Here is an 18,412-nt window from a genome sequence, read left to right on the forward strand (position 1 = left end):
TTGGCGTTCAAGTGGTTAAGTCGTGAAAACACGGCTGCTAGGCGACGACAACGTGGACGCTTGTGAGTGTGTACTGTCACCGTATGGAAGCCACAGAAGCTAACTATTTAGCAAGCCAGCGTGCATCAAATCAAGTAAAATACATTTCAGAAGAAATGCAGCAGTGAAAATAAGATGGAATATAAAACACAGTTGATAAAATCCTTTTTTTCTTTTGTGCTGATCGAATCTGTGATCCGATCCATGACTCCGATCCGAACCGTGAGTTTTATGCTCCGTTGCAGCACTACAATACATTAACTAACCCTCCTTCAAAAAATGAGCTTCCAAGGACCAGTCCTGATGTCAGCCAACACGTCTGGAGAAAACCGAGCTTTCAGAAAATTTCCACTTACGAGGTTGTGAATCTGACAAGAGGAGAGTGTTCATATGGACTCTTCTCGTTAGCACGGTAAACACGACTTGAGGGCAGCATGTGAATCAGTAAACATACGCATGTGTGTGTTTGTGCGTGAACCCATATAAAGAAGCAATTGTCCTCAATCCTTCCATAAATCCTTTTTCTTGCCTCCTTCCTTCCTCCCTCCCCTGTTTACTGCCTCCATCCTTCTATCAATACCACATATCCTCTTTGTGTAGATGCAGCTGTGATGTGTATGTGTGTGTGTGTGTGTGTGTGTGTGGCATGTGCACACAGCATCACAGCCAACATGCATTCTCAATTAGGCCCATATAACATGCTGGCACTCTTGTCTGGGCATCTGCCTTGGCATCGACACACACACTCGTTTAAAACAACAGCTGGCACAGAGAAAGGTTCAGGGAGTGGTCGCAAGTGTGTGTGTGTGTGTACGTGTACGTGGGTGTTAATGCGAGGGACTGTGGTTTTTGTAAATGGCTTTAACTTTCTTTTTCCATACAGACAACGGTAAGAGCACACTGTGACCTCTCATGGCTGTAACCTGTATGTGTGTGTGTGTGTGTGAGACTCACCGTGGCTGTCATGTTGTTGATATCATCCATGATAGCAGCAGAGTATTTGTTGGAAGGCATCGCTGTTGCAGTCGACTGGTCCAGAGGCTGTGCTGACTCTTTTTCAAACCTGGACGAAACACAAAACAAGGAAACAGTCAGAAAATAAAACAGGACTAATGACCTGGTGTTGTGGATCATCAACAGTCACAGCGAGACAGTTAAACTCCTGTTCTCCGTGAGTGAGTTGCAGCAGATCTGACATGCCCATACAATCCTGAGATAAACAGATACACAAGCCTGTCTGAATGTGTGTGTGTGTGTGTGTGTGTGTGTAAGTGAACAAAATAAGTGACAGTGTATGCGTTTGCACATGCATTATGTATGCAGTACTTCTGCATTCTTCTTTTCATTGTGTGACTGCATATTATTTGGAGCCTCCACGCTGCTGTACAGGAATGCATATTTTGATTTGAATGTAAGTGTGTGTGTGTGTGTGTGTGTGTGTGTGTGTTATAGTTTAAATTTCAAGGAGGTGACAGTGTCAATAGCTTTGTCAAACAAGCCTGGACAGAGAGACCTGCAGACCTCAGGTAGCCAGCCGACTGTCAGTTTTAGTTTTACTCACGTTAATCTGCCTGGAAATCCATAGAAACGAATCCCACAATAACAAGGAAAAATTCAAATGTAAAAACAAAAAAAAGAAAACTCTTAGAGGGGAAAGAGAAAGTGATTGTGCAGGAGAAAATAAGTACAACCACCTGTATGTTCAATTCATTCTTGTGTAGTCAGCACAAGTTAATCCAATTCAAAATATTATCTCACTCATTTTTTTTTTGCAGTGTACAGCCTCAAAAATGATTTTGGACTCTAGGACATTGGGATATTGTAGTATTTTCTACACTAAATCGAATAAAAATAAGTTGTGAATTAGCTGCAGTCCTAAAGACAAACTCAAAGCCCTCAGCATTCAACATTTCAACCACTGATTATATTCACTAGGAGGCTCTAAATCAGGGGTCTTCAACTAAAATTCCAAAAGGTCCAGATTGAGAAAATCTCCTCGGGCAAAGGTCCGAAACATTACAATAATATCTAACTCGAGCTATTTAGTTAATAGCTCGATTAACTTTCTGACATAACAGAAAGCTTTTGAAGAATGTGCATCTTAAAATAAAGTAATTCATTTTAGAAAAATTAATTTCACAATATTATATTTTTGTCATCTAAAAAGATAAATCAGTGTTCAGGGACTTTATCTGTGGTTATTAACACTTGTTTCTGCTCTATTCTCTCTGTTAACATCATTGGACAGTGAATTACTGTGTTAGGATTCTGATCATTTTGGGCTCTAAAGAGTTGTGCATTGCCTCGTAGTGCGCTTCATTTGCCGCTTTTATCAATAGTTACGGGTTCTGAACATATGAGACATGCTGGTTTTAACTGCCTGTGGGAAGAATTAACATAGAAGAGTCTGTTCATTCATGCTTATAAATTCTGTTCTCTCTGAACACGTTTCTCTTTTTGGAGAACGTCATGTGAGATAACTTCTCTGATTAGCGCAATTTTCCTGCTCTTCTTTCTATTTCCTCGTCTCTCCCCCGTGTGTCACGGTGTGTGTAAACCTCAATCCTCATATTTGATTGGCTGAGCTGTATCATGTGATGTGATTTACAAAGCATTGGTCGGTGTGTCCTGCACCGCTGAACAAGTGCCGTAACGGCTGAATAAGATGCGCCGGTTAAAGTACAAACTCGCTGCCTAGGTCCGGATCCGGACCGCGGTCCGCCAGTTGGAGACCCCTGCTCTAAATGATGCTTGGTTACCTCTTCATGGCGTGTTTGGACAGGACAGGAGGAGCGATTGCAGCAACATGCAACTTGCTTGACATTATATCGACTCTTGCCGCTAAATGTAATGTTTCTATGTTGTGAGCTTTTTGTCCCCGAAAAGGAAGGTGAGTTCCTAAAATGTGACTTGTCTGAACAGATTTATGTCCCCACAGCATGAGTAATGTGTGTTCACACACACAGTCTGTAGTAGCTGGCAGGGGGAAGTCACGTTGTTCTGTGTGCAGAGGTTGGTGCCCTCTGACTGACACAAACCGTCTCTGACATCAATAGGCTACATATTAATAATCTGAGCTCAGGGACTCTCCCCTTCACCTGGCTGCAGAGAGGTGAAGGAGTTCATGACTCAAAGGGATGTCAACACCCACTCCTTCTCTTCCCGCCTTTGACCTTTGACCTGCACACAAAAAGCAGACCAAACAGGTGCCTGCTGCTAACTATCATTCAGATCTGGATTTGTTTCTGCAGGGGACATTTGCAGATTTGGTAAAGTTACCTTTGCGAGCACTTACTTATGGAGAGGGAAACAAAACATTATGGGACGACCACCCTGGTGAGGTCTGCATGCCTCATCGACATAATTGAGCGAGTAAAAGCCTAATGTTAGGCTATAAACTAACTACACCAAGGTCGCATGACTACACGTCACCACCACTGAGCTGAGAGAAGACTAGTGTTTGGCATGATGATGTTTAGTATTCTCATTTAACCATAAGCCATCAGCTATTTTGTAGAACAAAATGATAAAGATCCCCTAAGCTTTTGTTTGACCACAGACCTTTTTTCAGGCATCTAATCAAAAACCCATTCAAAAAAAAAAAAAATATTTACTGTGAGACAAACCGGAAGTGCAAAAAATGCACATTTTATGGTTTTGAAGCCTCGAGTTCAACATTTTGATCGTTGTCGACCAGAAGTGACACAAGAGCTAAGTACAACCGAACACTGAATAGGACATTTTTAGGCAACCAAAATGTTTCAATGAACTTTCATGAACTGAAAATGCACTGTGAAAGGGTTAAAGTTAGACGAAAACAATCACAACTCTCGGACCAGGTGGAAATGCATACCCTGCTTTATCGTCTATTTTCATCTAAATGGGACCATAATCTACGAGATGAACATGATGCCGTATGGAAGAAGTCTTGAAACTAGTGATTGAGACCATGAACTCATGTTTACTGATGTAATAAATCAAGTGGGAAGTAGGGTCATTCTATTATTGACTTCTGTACAAGACTAGTTTTTGCAACCAGAGGAGTCGCCCCCTGCTGGCTATTTGAAAGAATGCAAGATAAAGGCGCTTCCACATTGGACTCACCTTTCATAACTGGTTGCCACCTGTACTTATATGATTTTTTGCAGCATGTTTTGCATGATGTGTCTGTATTCGTCACGTATTTAATTCATTATTTATCCTCAAAAAGTTATTTTATCCATAAAGAGTTTCTAAATAGATTTTAGAGACACAATATCAATATTGGGATATAAAATGACATATACTGTGATAGAGGACTGTATATCAATTGTAGGTACTGCAGTACCAGTTCTCAGATTGCTTTGGTATGAATGTATAGTTCTCCCTAAAACCATAAACGTTAAATTACAAAAAGTAAATAGAATACACCCAACCGCATATGTCTGAATGAATGCTTTTGCCATCTTAACATCTTGTAGCGTTACTGTTTACTGAATGTGTCTGTGGTTGTTTGCTGTTTTCCCTTCTTGCTCATCCAATCAGCTTTTTGCTTGAAAATGACGATTAAGTAACAATGTGTGTGTCGATACTGCTCTGAACCTTTATATTTCAGTGTTTATTTACTGTATCTTTGCAGAAACATGTTTCAACTTTGAGAAACGGAGAAGTGAGAATGAATTAGAAGAACTGAGGAAAGACTGAGGGGCAGAGAGTGAGGGGCCCAGGAAAAGGGGACAAAAACTACGAGGGGGGGGGGGGGCTTCACATCAAAGTTGTGTCTGGTGGCGAGAGATTAGGGACCGCATTGCAAGAGGGGATTGTTCACTCCCCAAAGGCTATGCTCCTCAGGGTCTCTCGCCGGGGGCTGCATTCCTTGTCTGTCATGTATTTTATGGCCCCTTCAGGCTCAGATCCAGTCCTACAGTTTATACATTGTCTACTTTGTTTCCTATTGTACAGACTGCATTCATACAGTATATCATCCACTCACTCATAAGCCTGGATCAGAAGCACACATTTTAAATTGCAACACCAAAAGCATAAACATTACTAGATTAGAGATTAAATTACTAGTAAAATATTTGTATATATTTTCTTACCAAGCTAACGATGCCCTTTTGTTAACAGACATGACCTCTTCAGTGCACTACAGCTAAAGACAGCTAACTGGCCTAAGTGTATTGGGATGCACTGATCCGTATCGGAGCTCATCCTGACCCCTTTAAGTAGGTCACGTATCAGCACGTTAGACACGGTTTCTTTGCCGATGTAATTATAAAACTTCAGTGGTTCGGTTCCATTGATTCATGGCGGGCCGTCAACTCTAAACATTTTAAATTTAAGGAAAAAAAGAGCACAGGAAGCGGACCAGGCTATCGAAATTGGAAGATTAATGGAGAGAAAAGGTTCAATTGATTCATACCTATAACCTGATACCAGGTGATCGTTTGTCTGATCTGGGAGTTGTCTGTATTTTCTTCTTAGAACTTTACCTCTTTCACTTAAGTTTTCAGTTCATGAAAGTTAATTGTAACATTTTGGGCACCTAAAAATGATGTATTCTGCATTGGGTTGTACTCAGCGTCACCCTCTCGTATCAATTCTGGTTCCAAAAAAACAAGATGGCGATAGCCAGAAACCAAGATGGCGACATACAAAACGGCAAACTCAAGGCTTCAAACCCGTAGTCGATAAACCAGTGGGTGACCTCACTGTGACTATGTCCACTTCTTCTATACGGTCTATGGGACACATTTACGTTTGCTTTCTATGGTCACTTGCCTATATGTACATTTAATGACTTACTGGTTGCTGCAAGAGCTCCTCCTGGGCATACTGGTCCTGAAGAGATCCCATTCAAATGTGATGGGGGACTAAATCCAGTCTATTGCATTTCTCTCTATAACTAACAGACAACAAGTTTGCCAAAGAAGAACTCTCCTACCTTCCATTTACTAAGCTGACATCTATCTTTTACAAGCCTGCTAGAAGCCACCCATCATGCACCAACCCTCCATCCATACTACTGTTATAGTCCCTGCAGTACATTCTGCCTCAAATGTCCTTTCTCACAAGCTCATTTCTCCTGATGCTTGACGATAAATCCTAGATAATTTGTGAACGTGAAAATGTATCCCAACACTAGAGAGAAGCCATAGACAGCTCTGGTGGTTTAATATGATTTAAAAATGTCATCTTCTCCTGAAAACCACATACAATGTTAATATGACAATTGAGGATAATCAGAGGATCACAGTGTGAAACACACCTCAGCTATAGAACTTAACTGTCAGACATTTGAAACCCCTGCAGCAAAGTAACTGTAGTGAACTGCTTTTCAAGACCCAGACACATCAGGTCTTAGTTAATCAAAGCACAATAATAATCTACGACATTAATCAGTAAAAAAAACTCATCAGAAACTGAATAGAGTCTATTTAGATTATTAAAGACTTTTTGTTTGAAATAAGATTTGAACCATACAAAAGGCTATCCAAAGAATGTATTCATAATCATTTAAAACACACTTTATTTCTAAGCACTGCAGTGATGAATGGTTAAGAAAATGGGACAAAAACTCCAGCATGCAGCAAGGAAAGCAAAGCAAATATTAACGTCACACTGATTTAACGAGCCACGTTATATTCTATGTATATATAAGTTATATACTTGTGACTCTAGGGAAATGTAACGGGTGGCTTTTTTCTACTACCTTCTGTCTATTTATACACTAAACGATTAATTGTGATTAACTGACAATGAAAATAAACATTTCCTTGTCTTGGTATATATTTAGCTTTCATTCAGTTTAATATTTAGTGGAACTTTTTTGACCTACTTTACTCATTTACTTGTTAAGAGTTGCTTAACAGATTGTCATTGTTTTCAGCACAATAATAATAAAGATGTATCTAGTTTGGCAGCTATTCTTTGAACATTAGAAATGTTTTGAATGCTAAATCTGAGGCCAGTTAAACTCTTACAGTTGTGTTTCTTTTGACTGTAAACAAATAGTATTAGTTGAAGTCTTGTCAATGTATGCTAAAATAAATGCACTAATATATATATATATATATATATATATATATTTGCCCTAAATGATGTCAATATTCCCTTGGATTAACTTTATCATTAGCCTCTGAGTGACTCCTCCCCTTTACTTTCCACCTCGTGGCTTCTTTCTGCATTTTAAAGTGACTCCAACATGAATGAGAATACTTTTGTATTTGTCTGCACATACATGTGTCCCTGCCAGTGTAACAATATGCTGCAAACTCTACTATTAAATCACCGAGGGACAAGAGAGCAGTAATCCTAGAACAAGAAAATCCATCCGGTAAACCTGCACCGTCAGAACATGTTCAAACACCGGAGCGCGTTCAAAACCAGGAAACACAGTAAAATTCCCATCGTGCAATTCCTTAAAAGACATGCAACTAAACCAGGTGTAACACAAGTCCGCAGTTAACCCTGCAGGGACAACACACAGGGTTCGTGTAAGTTCACTATTCTGCACCAACACACACGGTTTAGTCGTTATAACAGCACTATAACAACATATTAAGCACGACAAATCGCTTCAAACGCCCCACTCAGAACCAGCAGCAACGTTAAAATCTTACAGAGATACAAACTATATGATAAAAATAGATACTGTGAAGTAAAACACAAAGTTACCTTAAACTATATAATGGGAGGAGAGATGCACTATTACTGAAATAAAAAGCGATAGACAGAATGTGCACTACAGATGCATTCAATTAATCAAAGATTATTATAGGAATGTTCTAATAAATGCGTTATAAACGCATCACGAGCGTCGACATGGTCATTTTAAAGATATTTGGTTGAACTGCATCGGGTTCAACATGTATGCAGCCCTGTTATCCGCACATGGGCAACAAGACTACCGAGCTACAAACTTTTGCAAGTGCACGAGGAGATAAAGGGAAAGCACACCATCTACAGCGAGCCAGCCTCCGCAAACAGCGTCGGAAATGTGCCAAATAAGGTTAACAAATTTAAAATGTGGTAAACTATTTGCTCGGTAAATTCTTGCAAAAAAAACGCCCTCCCGGGTGAGAAACTTACCATCCACGCTTCTTACACGTATCCACGGCTGGAATGACACGGAAGGTGTTGCTGTCTGTAGAGTTAAAGTTGTGAAAAGTGGGAATTAAAAAACAACCACCTTGGATTTAAAGCACAGATTAGGAGTCGGTCAGTCCTCTTGCATGAGTTGTTCACTCTGTTGAAGCATGCTGCTGCAGAAAAATGGGACTCTCTCTCTCGCTCTCTCTCTCTCTCTCTCTCTCTCTCTCTCTCTCTCTCTCTCTCTCGTGCTCACGGCTCATGTTATTATAGCCGACCCGCAGGGAGGAGAGGTGACATCAGATTGGCCGCCGATCGAGGCTTTCCTCAGGTGAGAATGTCAACTCCCATTTTCTGTTCCCGCAGGTTACATGAGAACAGGAACTTTATTTTTTTTATTTTATTAAACAACTCCACTCACCACCTCCATCACTCTCGCTGCCTCTGTGTGGGCTCAGTAAACCTCGCTTCACCTGATTACCCTAGAGACTTTCCCCAGTGCGGCCAAACTGTTGCTGAACAGAAAACTACACTTTATTATTTATTTTTTATATGCTTTACACATTTCCAAATGAGGATGAATAATCAGTGAAGAAGTAATTACTTTATGCTGCTAGGTAGTTTAATCTATAATAATATATGATCATTTATTGTTTCATTTATATTTTGTAGTGATGATCTGAGTCTGCAAAGGGACTAGCTGTCAGATAAATGCAGTGGTGTAAAAAGTGCAATATTAGAAGAATAACGTAGTACAAAAGGAAAATACTCAAAGTACATGTAACTCAAAATTGTACTTTATATTCGATCACTTCAAAGGATAGCGATTGTCTGCCAAAAGCAATGGTGGAAAGTAACTACAGACATATTCTCAACTGCACTTAAGTACTATTTACAAATTACTTGTATATTTGCTTAAATAGTTTCCCTTTTATAGTACTTTGTAGTACAAAGTAATACAAAGTTTGTACTACTACTGAACTACAACCAGTGAGGGAAGAAGTATTAAAATACTAAAAGTAGAACAACACAGTCTACAAATAAGTAGTAAAAAGTACAATATTTGCCTCTGAGATGTAGTGTAAAATCCCTTAAATTCTACATTAGTACATTATTTGAGACCAGTAGTGGCAGAAGTACTCGGATCCTTTACTCATGTAAAACTAGTAATACCACCGTAGTAAAATATACTATGTTTCAAGTAAAAGTCCTGCATTCAAAATGTTAAGAAAAAGTACTATAGTATTATCAAAAATACTGAAAAAAACTTAATCTACTATTCTTATACTCACAGTTTTAATTGAGTCTTTACCGTTCATACCACCTTTGTATGATGAATAAAATAACTTTATTTAATTTCTCTCAAATTCGCTTTTAGTAAATACAGAGCACTTGGCCACGCATGCGCACAAGTGAACCAGGAAGTGGAGAAGGAACAGCCGAGCAGCACTGACGGTTTTACAGAATAAAAAGATGCAGCTTCACTTCACTAAAGACGTTTTACCGGATTCTGTCAGCACCGACTTCCAGAACCTTAACAAACTCAACGAGCAGGTAAATACTGCAGTGTTTTGTTTTACCGACAGGGATAAACCATCAGTTTAGTTCATCTTAATGTTTGCTAACTGAGCTGTATTTCTGAGCTCAGCTCGTTTCTGAGGTTTCATTCTCCTTAGACCGTATTTGTGAATAGCTGTCATAGTTTCTGAGGCTTCAAAGATTAATAAAAAAGGATGCGTGGTTGTTAATTTGCGGGATTTATCTCGTTATCCATCGCTGTCAGTAAACACACCAATCGATAGCGCGTGTGAATCACGTGACAACATACTGTGTCAGTGGTGGAAGAAGTATACAGATCATTTACTTCAGTAAAAGTAGTAATACCACAGTGTGAAAATACTCAGTTATAAGTAAAAGTACAAAATGTAGGCTGCCAAATATAAAAGTACTCATTATGCAGGAGGGCCGTTTCAGAATAATATACATTTTATTTCTGGATTATAAATTGTAATGCATGGTATGTGTTTATCACTTTTATATTGCACCTGCTAAAGGTGAAGACACTCTTAATTACTTTATACTGCTGGTTAGCTTAACCTATAATAATACATCATCATGTATTAGTTAATTTATAGTTTGTATCAATAATCAAAATCTGCAAAGTAACTAGTATTATCAAATAAATGTAGTGCAGCAGAGGTATATAGTAGCATAAAATTAAAATACTTAAGCAAATTACAAGTACCTCAGAATTGTACAGTACTTTAGTAAATGTACTTAGTTGCATTCCACCATTGTTGTAGTCCACAGAATACTAGAATGAAAATGCTTATCAAGCTCCAAGTGCCCATCAAAGTTTAACGTAGCCCGACCAATACTGGATTCTTGAGACCGATACTAATACCAACAATGAGGATATTAAAACATCGATGGTAATTGTTTTGTTTTTTTACATAAAGAACAATCTTGATACAGATTCCCTAGATTTGGTTTTTTAACAAAAGATAAACACTCAAACAGTGACACTGTTTCTAAATGACCTCAAGACTACTTTTTGTACTGCAATTTCTGTGTTACTTAACAGTCCTAAAATAACTTAAAATAAGTGCATTCAACATCAGTAATGTAATCGTAAGACAGCACTCAGTAGACTGAAGTCAAACGACTCTGCTGTGATCTTCAGACAAAACACATTATCTTAGCAGTTTGTGAAAGTCGTGTTATATGAAACTGCAGAAATAGTCCGGAAAAAAGTGTGTGTGTACTGTAGGTGTAGAAATGTAGAGAGGGACTTTCAGACTGCATTTTTGGAATGATTTGGAATGAGTCAACATTTTCTATATGCACACACAGTTTCATTAGATGTCATGCACATCATTTAAGAGTCTTTTATATATATATATATATATATATACCAAATACACAAAAAAATCACCTCACAGCTATGGACGGAATGTCCCCACGTGTGATTCTTGTTTTTGCATTTTTTCACACAAAGAGCTGCTCAAAGTTTATTTTCTCCAACAAACCAAACACGGATTCAGACATTAACAACGACTTTCATGTTTTCCTTTTGTGCAGCAATTTCTTCGTCTGATTGAAATTCTGTTCCAGTTCCTGCTGGAGCCTAAAGAGGTGAGCACGCACGCACGCTCACACAACTCTGATGTTAATGGGACTATGGACTCCGTGATTAGCCATGGTAACCGAACCGAGGAAAAACATTGCCTGTCCTATTGTAAGTGTGTGCAAATGAATGCGTGTATTTCTCTCTGTGTGTGTGTGTGTGTGTAGACGGAGAGGTTCATGCAGCTGCTCAGTGAGTTTGCAGGGGAACATGGGATGAGTGCCGGTCCTCTGAAGAACCTGATGAAGAGCGTCCTCTTGGTGCCACAGGGTGGGGAACACACACACATCCATACAAACATAATAAATCCACTTATTCACAGGTGTCACACTGAGATTAAATGGAGAGAATTTAGTTTTCTGCCTGCCTTATAAATTTCTACTTCTGTTAGTGATAACCTACATTACCCAGGATGCATATATGGGTTGGAAGACTAAAGCGCGATACAAGTACAGCCCATTTACCATTAAGTTAAACAGAGAACCGTCAGACAGCACTTTCGGATGAGGAACTGGATCCCTTATCTATTCTCTCTCTTCAAAGTCACCAGACTTCTTTGACCTCACAGAACACGGGCGTTGCTGGAGTACCACAGCATTGATCGGTTAGTTAGACCCTGTCCACATTACTCCGTTTCTCCTTGGATGCAGATTTGTCAAATAGAAACGATCTCCGTCCACACTGGAGTTTCAGCATCATTCTCGAGTTGATCTGCGTCCACATGGCAGCCTTCGAAGGCGGACAGCACGTGACCATTAACGTATACTGGGCATGCGCGTGACGGTGTAAACAGTGGATTGCTTGCTTAGTTAAAAAAAAATAATACGACAGAGTAATAAAGTAGTCTTTAATAATGAAAGGTTGTATTTGATACTTAAGATCTTCCTCTAAAATCTCCCTCTATAAACTCAAACAGACACAGTTCGTGGAAAGTTTTAGAAGTTTTATTTTTCAGACGTAGTTACAGAGCTGCGGGTCTCTCGCTCTCTCTCTCACATCAAATTTACTTTAACATCAACACTTACACATAAACGTTTACTAGATTATGGGTCCATCAATGTGGTCTCTCATTCGTTTCCTCCGTGTTGTTGATGTCTGTTCTCACTAGTAGCTCTGAACATCATGTCCGCCTAGCTAGCTTCTAAGCTAATTTTAACATTACCGCCAATGGAGAAATGCTAACCGCGATTAGCATTACAGCGGTGCGGGTCTATCTCTCTCTCACATCAAATTTACTTTAAAATCAACACTTACACGTAAACGTTTACTAGAATATGGGTCCATCAATGTAGTCAACACACGTCTCTCACTCTATTCTGCTCTTGCTTCGTGCAGGAAAGCTTAGCAGATCGCTAACAGTAGATCCGTGAAATAAAGACCATGGAATCCATAGAAGAGTTTCAAGACTTTAGTGTGAATCTTTCTTATTTGTAAAACTGTGGAAACACAATATGAAATATGGCTTTACAAACTGTCCCTATACACATTACATGAATACAAAACAACAATCCATGATATAGCCAGCATGTAACATGTCCGCCTAGCTAGCTTCTAAGCTAATTTTAACATTACTGCCAATGGAGAAATGCTAACCGCGATTAGCATTTAATACAACACAAATGTTATACTAAACACGCGAATAGAATATATCTACGTACATCTTTTCATGCTTCATAAATACATACTTACAGACTAAGGTCTCTCAAGGCTACCAAACGGAAGAAGTAAAACGTTAGTGCAGCGTGTCTTGTCATTAGAATCTAAAAACAACGAGCTGCTCCATAGGGCTGATGACGGTCACGCCGCTCGCTAATCACTCCAATAACAGCTGCTACCTCCACAGAAATGCAGACTTTTACTGCACAACAGCTGCTAGCTGCTGCTAGCTGTTGTGCTAGCAGCAACGCTTGCAATTAGTTATCCATGTTGAAATGAATCGCTGGTAGCCCAGTTTGTTTTCTTCCGGGTACGGGTCACGTGATAGTGAGTGTGACGAATCAGGGACGGAGACGTCATGGTTGCCAAGAACCAATCCAGTAGCGAACACGGGTGTGGGCGTAATTTTTTCTAAGCACATCCGTATCCGACCGTCCACACGCAAACGCAACCCCGGAGTTCTCAAACACCTCCAACCTCGCCGGAGTTTTCAGATTCCTCCGTTTAGGGTGCTCCAAAACTCCGGCGTAGTGTGGCCGCTCAGTGTAAACGTAGCAAATACGGAGTAAAAACGGAGTAATGTGGACAGGGCCTTAGTTAGTGTTATTGTGTGACTTTGGTGTTTTAAAGGGTTAGTTTGGATTCACCATAATAACGCATACAAACTAACCCAGCGACGCAGCAGCAACTCCCGTGTTCTGTGAGGTACATTGAATGTTTTTGTCAAAGGAGTCTGGTAGGTAATAAGGATAATTGCCTCATAATATTCTACTCCAAAAGGTGCAAACTATCTCTTAAAGTTAGATGAGACGATAAATACCACTCTCATGTCTCTATGCTAAATATGTAACTTAAGCCTATAAATACTTTTAAAGCTCACTAAATGACACTTATAGCTAATTTAATCTGTATAAAAACCAAAATACAAGGAGGACAAGTTTCAGCACGTAAACCCTTGTAAATCACTTTCCTTAAATGCCAAACTATTCTTTTACTGCAGCATAGTCTGTTCTCCCTCTCTTGTTGGGATAGAAATTGGTCTATGTGTCTCCTTTCCAATAATTTCCTTTCTTTTAGAAGTCCAGTAATCAGTAAAAGTCTTGACAAGATATGGTTTAATCCACAATCTACAATGTTTTAGTGTAGTACTGGTAGTAGTAGTTGTATAAACGTGGATTTTCCTTTTCTTCTAGTAGTCAAAACTCTAAGTAATTAATTGTGCAACCATGCCACCTATAGTATTATCTGTTTTTAAGACAATACAGACATGAATGCATGCAGTTTAGAATTTTACCACAACACTCAACTTGATACTAATGAATGTTCAGCTTTAAGTTTCTCTCTCATCGACGGTGATTGTGTCTGTTCTCTCCTCAGGCGCCTTGAAGAAAAACCTGACAGCTGAGCAGATCAAAGAAGACCTCGTGACATTAGGTACACATCCAAATCCTTTCTCACAGGAGTCGCTTACAAAGAGGGTTCATTTAAAAAAAACAAATCTGCTTTATCTGTTGATTCCTCAGGACTGAGCGAAGACAAGGCGGCTCACTTTTCACAGCAGGTAACTTTCACCTCTATTTGAAAACAGAATAAAAGGGTTAAAGAGATGGTTCAGATTTTGTATGAGGTAGTTATTCATAGTCGGTGTATTACCTGCAGTAGATGGCGGTCGACACGTCCCCAGTTTGGAGAAACAGACCAGAGTACAAGCACAGGGAAAAAGCAGTGTACTGCTGTGGACAAATATATTTGAGCCACCTGAAGAAATCTATTCACGTGTACGCTATATTTAGAATATTTTTCACTGCTTCACCTTGCCATCAGTTGGCCCCTTTCTGACGATGACCTGAAGCCATTATATCCATCTGTGCTCTCTTCAAAGCCACAACGCTCCTTTGACTTTGGTGAATTCAAACTAACCCTTTAAAACACCACATTGACAAAAACACAAACTAACTAACCAGTAATCCAGTACATGAATCATCTTGAGTCACATTAATCTTGTTGCCTTCTGTCCTTTTAAAAGTCAATAAAAGGCCTTATCAAACCAGTTATAATTCTATGATCACAGGAGTCTTTCTTTCTGTGTTTTGCAGTGGGGGGAGCACTATGCAGCGCTGTCCAGGCTCGCTGTGGGACAGACTCTGATGGTCAACCAGCTGGTTGACATGGAGTGGAAGTTTGGAGGTAAAACGAAGCAAAACTAGACAGCCCATCAAATTTAGCTCTCGACAAAATGTATAGTTTCACTTTAAGTCTATTTCTGAGCACTGCTGTCTTCTCTCCTCTCAGACTTCCAGCAGATATTCATGAACACGGAGGCTCTCGTCTAACAGCTATTAGCATAGCTTATGTCTCCTTTAAACACCTCTGATGTGTACAGCTGATGGGTCTCTACCAGGCACCATTGTTTATGCAGACAACCTATAAGACTCACAGGCAATGGAGATGCTAATACGCTGAGCCGGAGAGTCATTCGCATTATGTTGAGCTATTGTTAAGCTGATCTTCATGTTAAAAGACACAGTGCTCTAGTTTATGAGGGGAGTGAACAGGGAGTGGCAGTTCATGCTGCACTCATCTGTAGTTTACTTGACTGTGCTGTTATTGACATGCAAAACCTTCAGCCAGGCAAGCAGACTGTGTCTCTGCATGTCGCCAACGAGTCGGCTGTGAACAGTCGGGAAATCTGTGGAGACTTGACAAGTCTGATGTTTACACTGCTTTTCTCACCGGCTGCTACTCAAACAGACAGTCTTGTACAATGCTGAATGTGCATAAAGTGCATTAGAAAGAGTCCAGGACCTTTCGAGTTCTCGCATATTTAGTTGTGGCCTCGCTACAAAATACCAAACGGCTTCATAATCCATGACTCTGTTTTTTGGATGATAGTTGTTGCATTCAAACGACATTTACACACACACAGTATATGTGTTTAAGAAACCATCATAAGTAATGCACAGTTGATGATCAAAGTCAAGTTCAGAAAATATCGCTTAGTAACTGTAATGCAACCTCTGAATTAAGGAGAAAGTAAAGTTTGTGATGCATCACAACACCATAACCAAAGTGAAGCAAACATAGAATGAAAGGAGTGTGAAATAAAGGTAAAGTGGCCCTAGTTAAAAAAGGAAACAAATGTTTGGCCACTACAGGGAAGATTAACAACCAGGCTGAGACGTTATCACACCATAAAGGTGTTACGACTAATGTATTAGCAAGTAGCTGCCTATTGACACATTACGCAACACACTCATCCCTTTTAAGGGTTTGTGTGTCTTTGATGAACACTAGTCAATTTGTTATCATGTTTGGCCTCCTGAGAAAAACATCTGGCTCTGTAGCTGCTTCATGCTCCACTTTCATCAGCAGTTAGTCTCTAACTGTGTCCGGCTGCTGTGTGCTGCTGAGCAGGCAGAGTGCCGCTTTATCAGAGCTTCTTCATGAACTCTTTAGTACCTTAAAACCAAAACAATCTGCTAAAATACGCAAACAAATTCTGCAGAGCTACAGAGTCGATGGTTATCTGTGGGTTTGTCACATTTCACGTTACACATAGTCTGATTCAATATTACCTTTGGGGATATTTTATACCTACATTTGACACCCAACAGCTGAGAAATTACAGGAAAGTACGGGAGAAATCCTTGGCCAAAAGTATCAATATACTACAAAATCAACTTTCAATTTCCCTATAACGTTGAAAAAACCATAACGTATTCTTGTTTGTGATTTTTTTTATTGATCGATTTGTATGAATCTAAGTAACATGATGTGTTTTCTGACCCTCACAGTGACTGTGGGCACCAGTGAAGTACAGAAAGTAGGCAACATCTTTCTGCAGGTTTGAAAGCTCTGTACACACACACACACACACACACACAGACACACACAGTTACACACACACAGTTACACAGCTCTTTGTTCAGTTTTGTTGAACACAGTTTTCTTTCTCTCCTGCAGTTGAAGCTGGTGGTCAGAAAGGGGATTTCCACTGAAAACGTCTACATGGGTGAGCGACTGTGTGCTGTTACTGACCAAAAACAGCTCTGAAGACGTTTGTTCACTTCATTTATTGTATTGGCTATAACCTCCTGCCTAACTGGATCTCAAAATGTCAGAGCCAGATGCGTGAAGCAGCATGAATGAACATTTGAATCGAGACACACGGCAGATGCATGGACTGCAACGGTTTATTTTATTTTGAATGCAGAAATTTCATGTCCAGAGAATTATTCCCTTTAAAGAGATACCAGACCAGCTTCTACAACAGCAAATGAAAAAAAACTGTCTTGAAGCAGGATTAAGATAGTTTATACCAAAGTGTGACAGGGAGTAGTAAAACTAACTACTATCTTTGTTTGTAGTGTAATAGAGTAGTACTCAGTCAGTCTGTGTTATCCACTAACTGTTTCCTGTGTTCTTCCCTCATCTCTTCCAGAATTGACGCTCCCACAGTTTTACAACTTCCTACACGAGATGGAGAGAGCCAAGGCCAGCATGGAGTGTTTTAGCTGAGTGTGTGTGTGTGTGTGTGTGTGTGTGTGTGTGTGTGTGTGTGTGTGTGTGTGTGTGTGTGTGTGAGTGACACTGACTGAAGCTCAACACATGTTATTTACTGTCAGACATTTCTACTCAAATAAACATGAATAAAAAAACAGTCGCACTCTGAGCTGTTCTCTCAAATGATTGATGTGGGACATTCCTGTCATTGGGTTTCTTTTTCTGGTGTCAGCAGAGGAAGTTTTTTTGAGAACTGAGGTGAGAATTAAGTCTACGGTTTCATCGATACTTCCTCTTTATCTCTCTCTCAGATAAAACTTGAACGTGCCCTGTGGGGAAAGTTAGGCATCTCGATCCCCAAAAAAAACTTGTAGTGTAAAAGGAAGAGAGAAGATTAATTCAACTTCACCCAGACCTGTTTGATCAAGTTCAGTGCTGTTGTTGTTTCTTTGCATGAATAATTATTGACATTTTCCACCCAAATTTCCCCTTTTAAAAAAAAGAGAATAAAACAAAATGTTTATTAGCAGCAATAATAGATGGAAGGTAGATTAAAAAATTGATGTGAGAAGTATTCAGAGCCTTTACTTTAGTATTAGTACTTACACCACAGTGTGAAAATACTCCGTATACACAAAAATATACTGTATAGAAAATAATACAATTCAAAATATACTGCGTTACATTCTACCGCTGAAGATAAGTGGCGATGAAAGCCTGAAAAGCGATAAATACCACACCGATACTCCTGAACCTCGTGGCAGATTTCAGAGGAGTGAGTGACTCGGTCGTACGTGTGTCTACTAGTCAGCATCAGCATTTGTTTTCTTCTCTGATATTTACAGTCATGAGCTCAGCTCTTATCTGAGGGTTATTGGCCCAGTGGGATATTTTCTACATGGCTGTTGACGGTAAAGTAACATTCGTCTGTCTGACTTACTCAGCACATTTCATGTTCGTCCGCCTACAAGGTCACAACATGTCTCTCCTTGACCTACTTTTGCTTTTATTGCC

At 39.6% G+C, this 18,412-nt stretch overlaps 2 protein-coding genes across 4 annotated transcripts in view; one reads left to right on the plus strand and one right to left on the minus strand.

Moving 5' to 3' along the window:
* The window catches only part of LOC142955453 (DNA (cytosine-5)-methyltransferase 3B-like), a 31,825-nt gene extending 23,491 nt beyond the window's left edge, over positions 1-8,334 (minus strand). The window contains exons 1-2 of one of the 2 annotated variants that reach the window (XM_076096981.1): positions 8,113-8,334; positions 994-1,102 (exon numbers count right to left, since the gene is read on the minus strand). In XM_076096981.1, the coding sequence (XP_075953096.1) occupies positions 994-1,053 (60 nt within the window). In that variant the 5' untranslated portion in view covers positions 1,054-1,102; positions 8,113-8,334. Of the gene's footprint in view, positions 1-993; positions 1,103-5,826; positions 6,265-8,112 lie in introns of those variants that run through there. The other variant, XM_076096972.1, reaches the window with a different exon arrangement.
* Positions 8,286-17,567, plus strand: commd7 (COMM domain containing 7). 2 transcript variants are annotated; one of them, XM_076096992.1, is made up of 10 exons: positions 8,286-8,443; positions 9,491-9,666; positions 11,194-11,247; positions 11,407-11,509; positions 14,273-14,329; positions 14,419-14,456; positions 14,992-15,082; positions 16,690-16,739; positions 16,859-16,907; positions 17,337-17,567. In XM_076096992.1, the coding sequence occupies exons 2-10, from the start codon at positions 9,586-9,588 to the stop codon at positions 17,411-17,413; spliced, it is 600 nt and encodes a 199-aa protein (XP_075953107.1). In that variant the 5' UTR covers positions 8,286-8,443; positions 9,491-9,585; the 3' UTR covers positions 17,414-17,567. The 2 variants fall into 2 exon arrangements, with proteins under 2 accessions (XP_075953107.1, XP_075953114.1); XM_076096999.1 differs by lacking the exon at positions 9,491-9,666 and having other exon boundaries at positions 8,370-8,443.
* Positions 17,568-18,412: the final 845 nt, after the last annotated feature.

This window comes from Anarhichas minor, unplaced genomic scaffold, assembly GCF_050575085.1.
Source record: "Anarhichas minor isolate MPS153535 unplaced genomic scaffold, ASM5057508v1 ptg000003l, whole genome shotgun sequence".
In the NCBI taxonomy this organism is placed as follows: domain Eukaryota; kingdom Metazoa; phylum Chordata; class Actinopteri; order Perciformes; family Anarhichadidae; genus Anarhichas; species Anarhichas minor.

What these genes read in the sequence shown, in the direction of transcription:
- commd7 (XM_076096992.1), top strand. Translation starts at nt 9,586, where the DNA reads ATGCAGCTTCACTTCACTAAAGACGTTTTACCGGATTCTGTCAGCACC. An exon ending in TCCTGCTGGAGCCTAAAGAG is followed by an intron (nt 11,248 to 11,406) that starts GTGAGCACGCAC and finishes GTGTGTGTGTAG; the next exon opens with ACGGAGAGGTTCATGCAGCT. An exon ending in CGTCCTCTTGGTGCCACAGG is followed by an intron (nt 11,510 to 14,272) that starts GTGGGGAACACA and finishes TTCTCTCCTCAG; the next exon opens with GCGCCTTGAAGAAAAACCTG.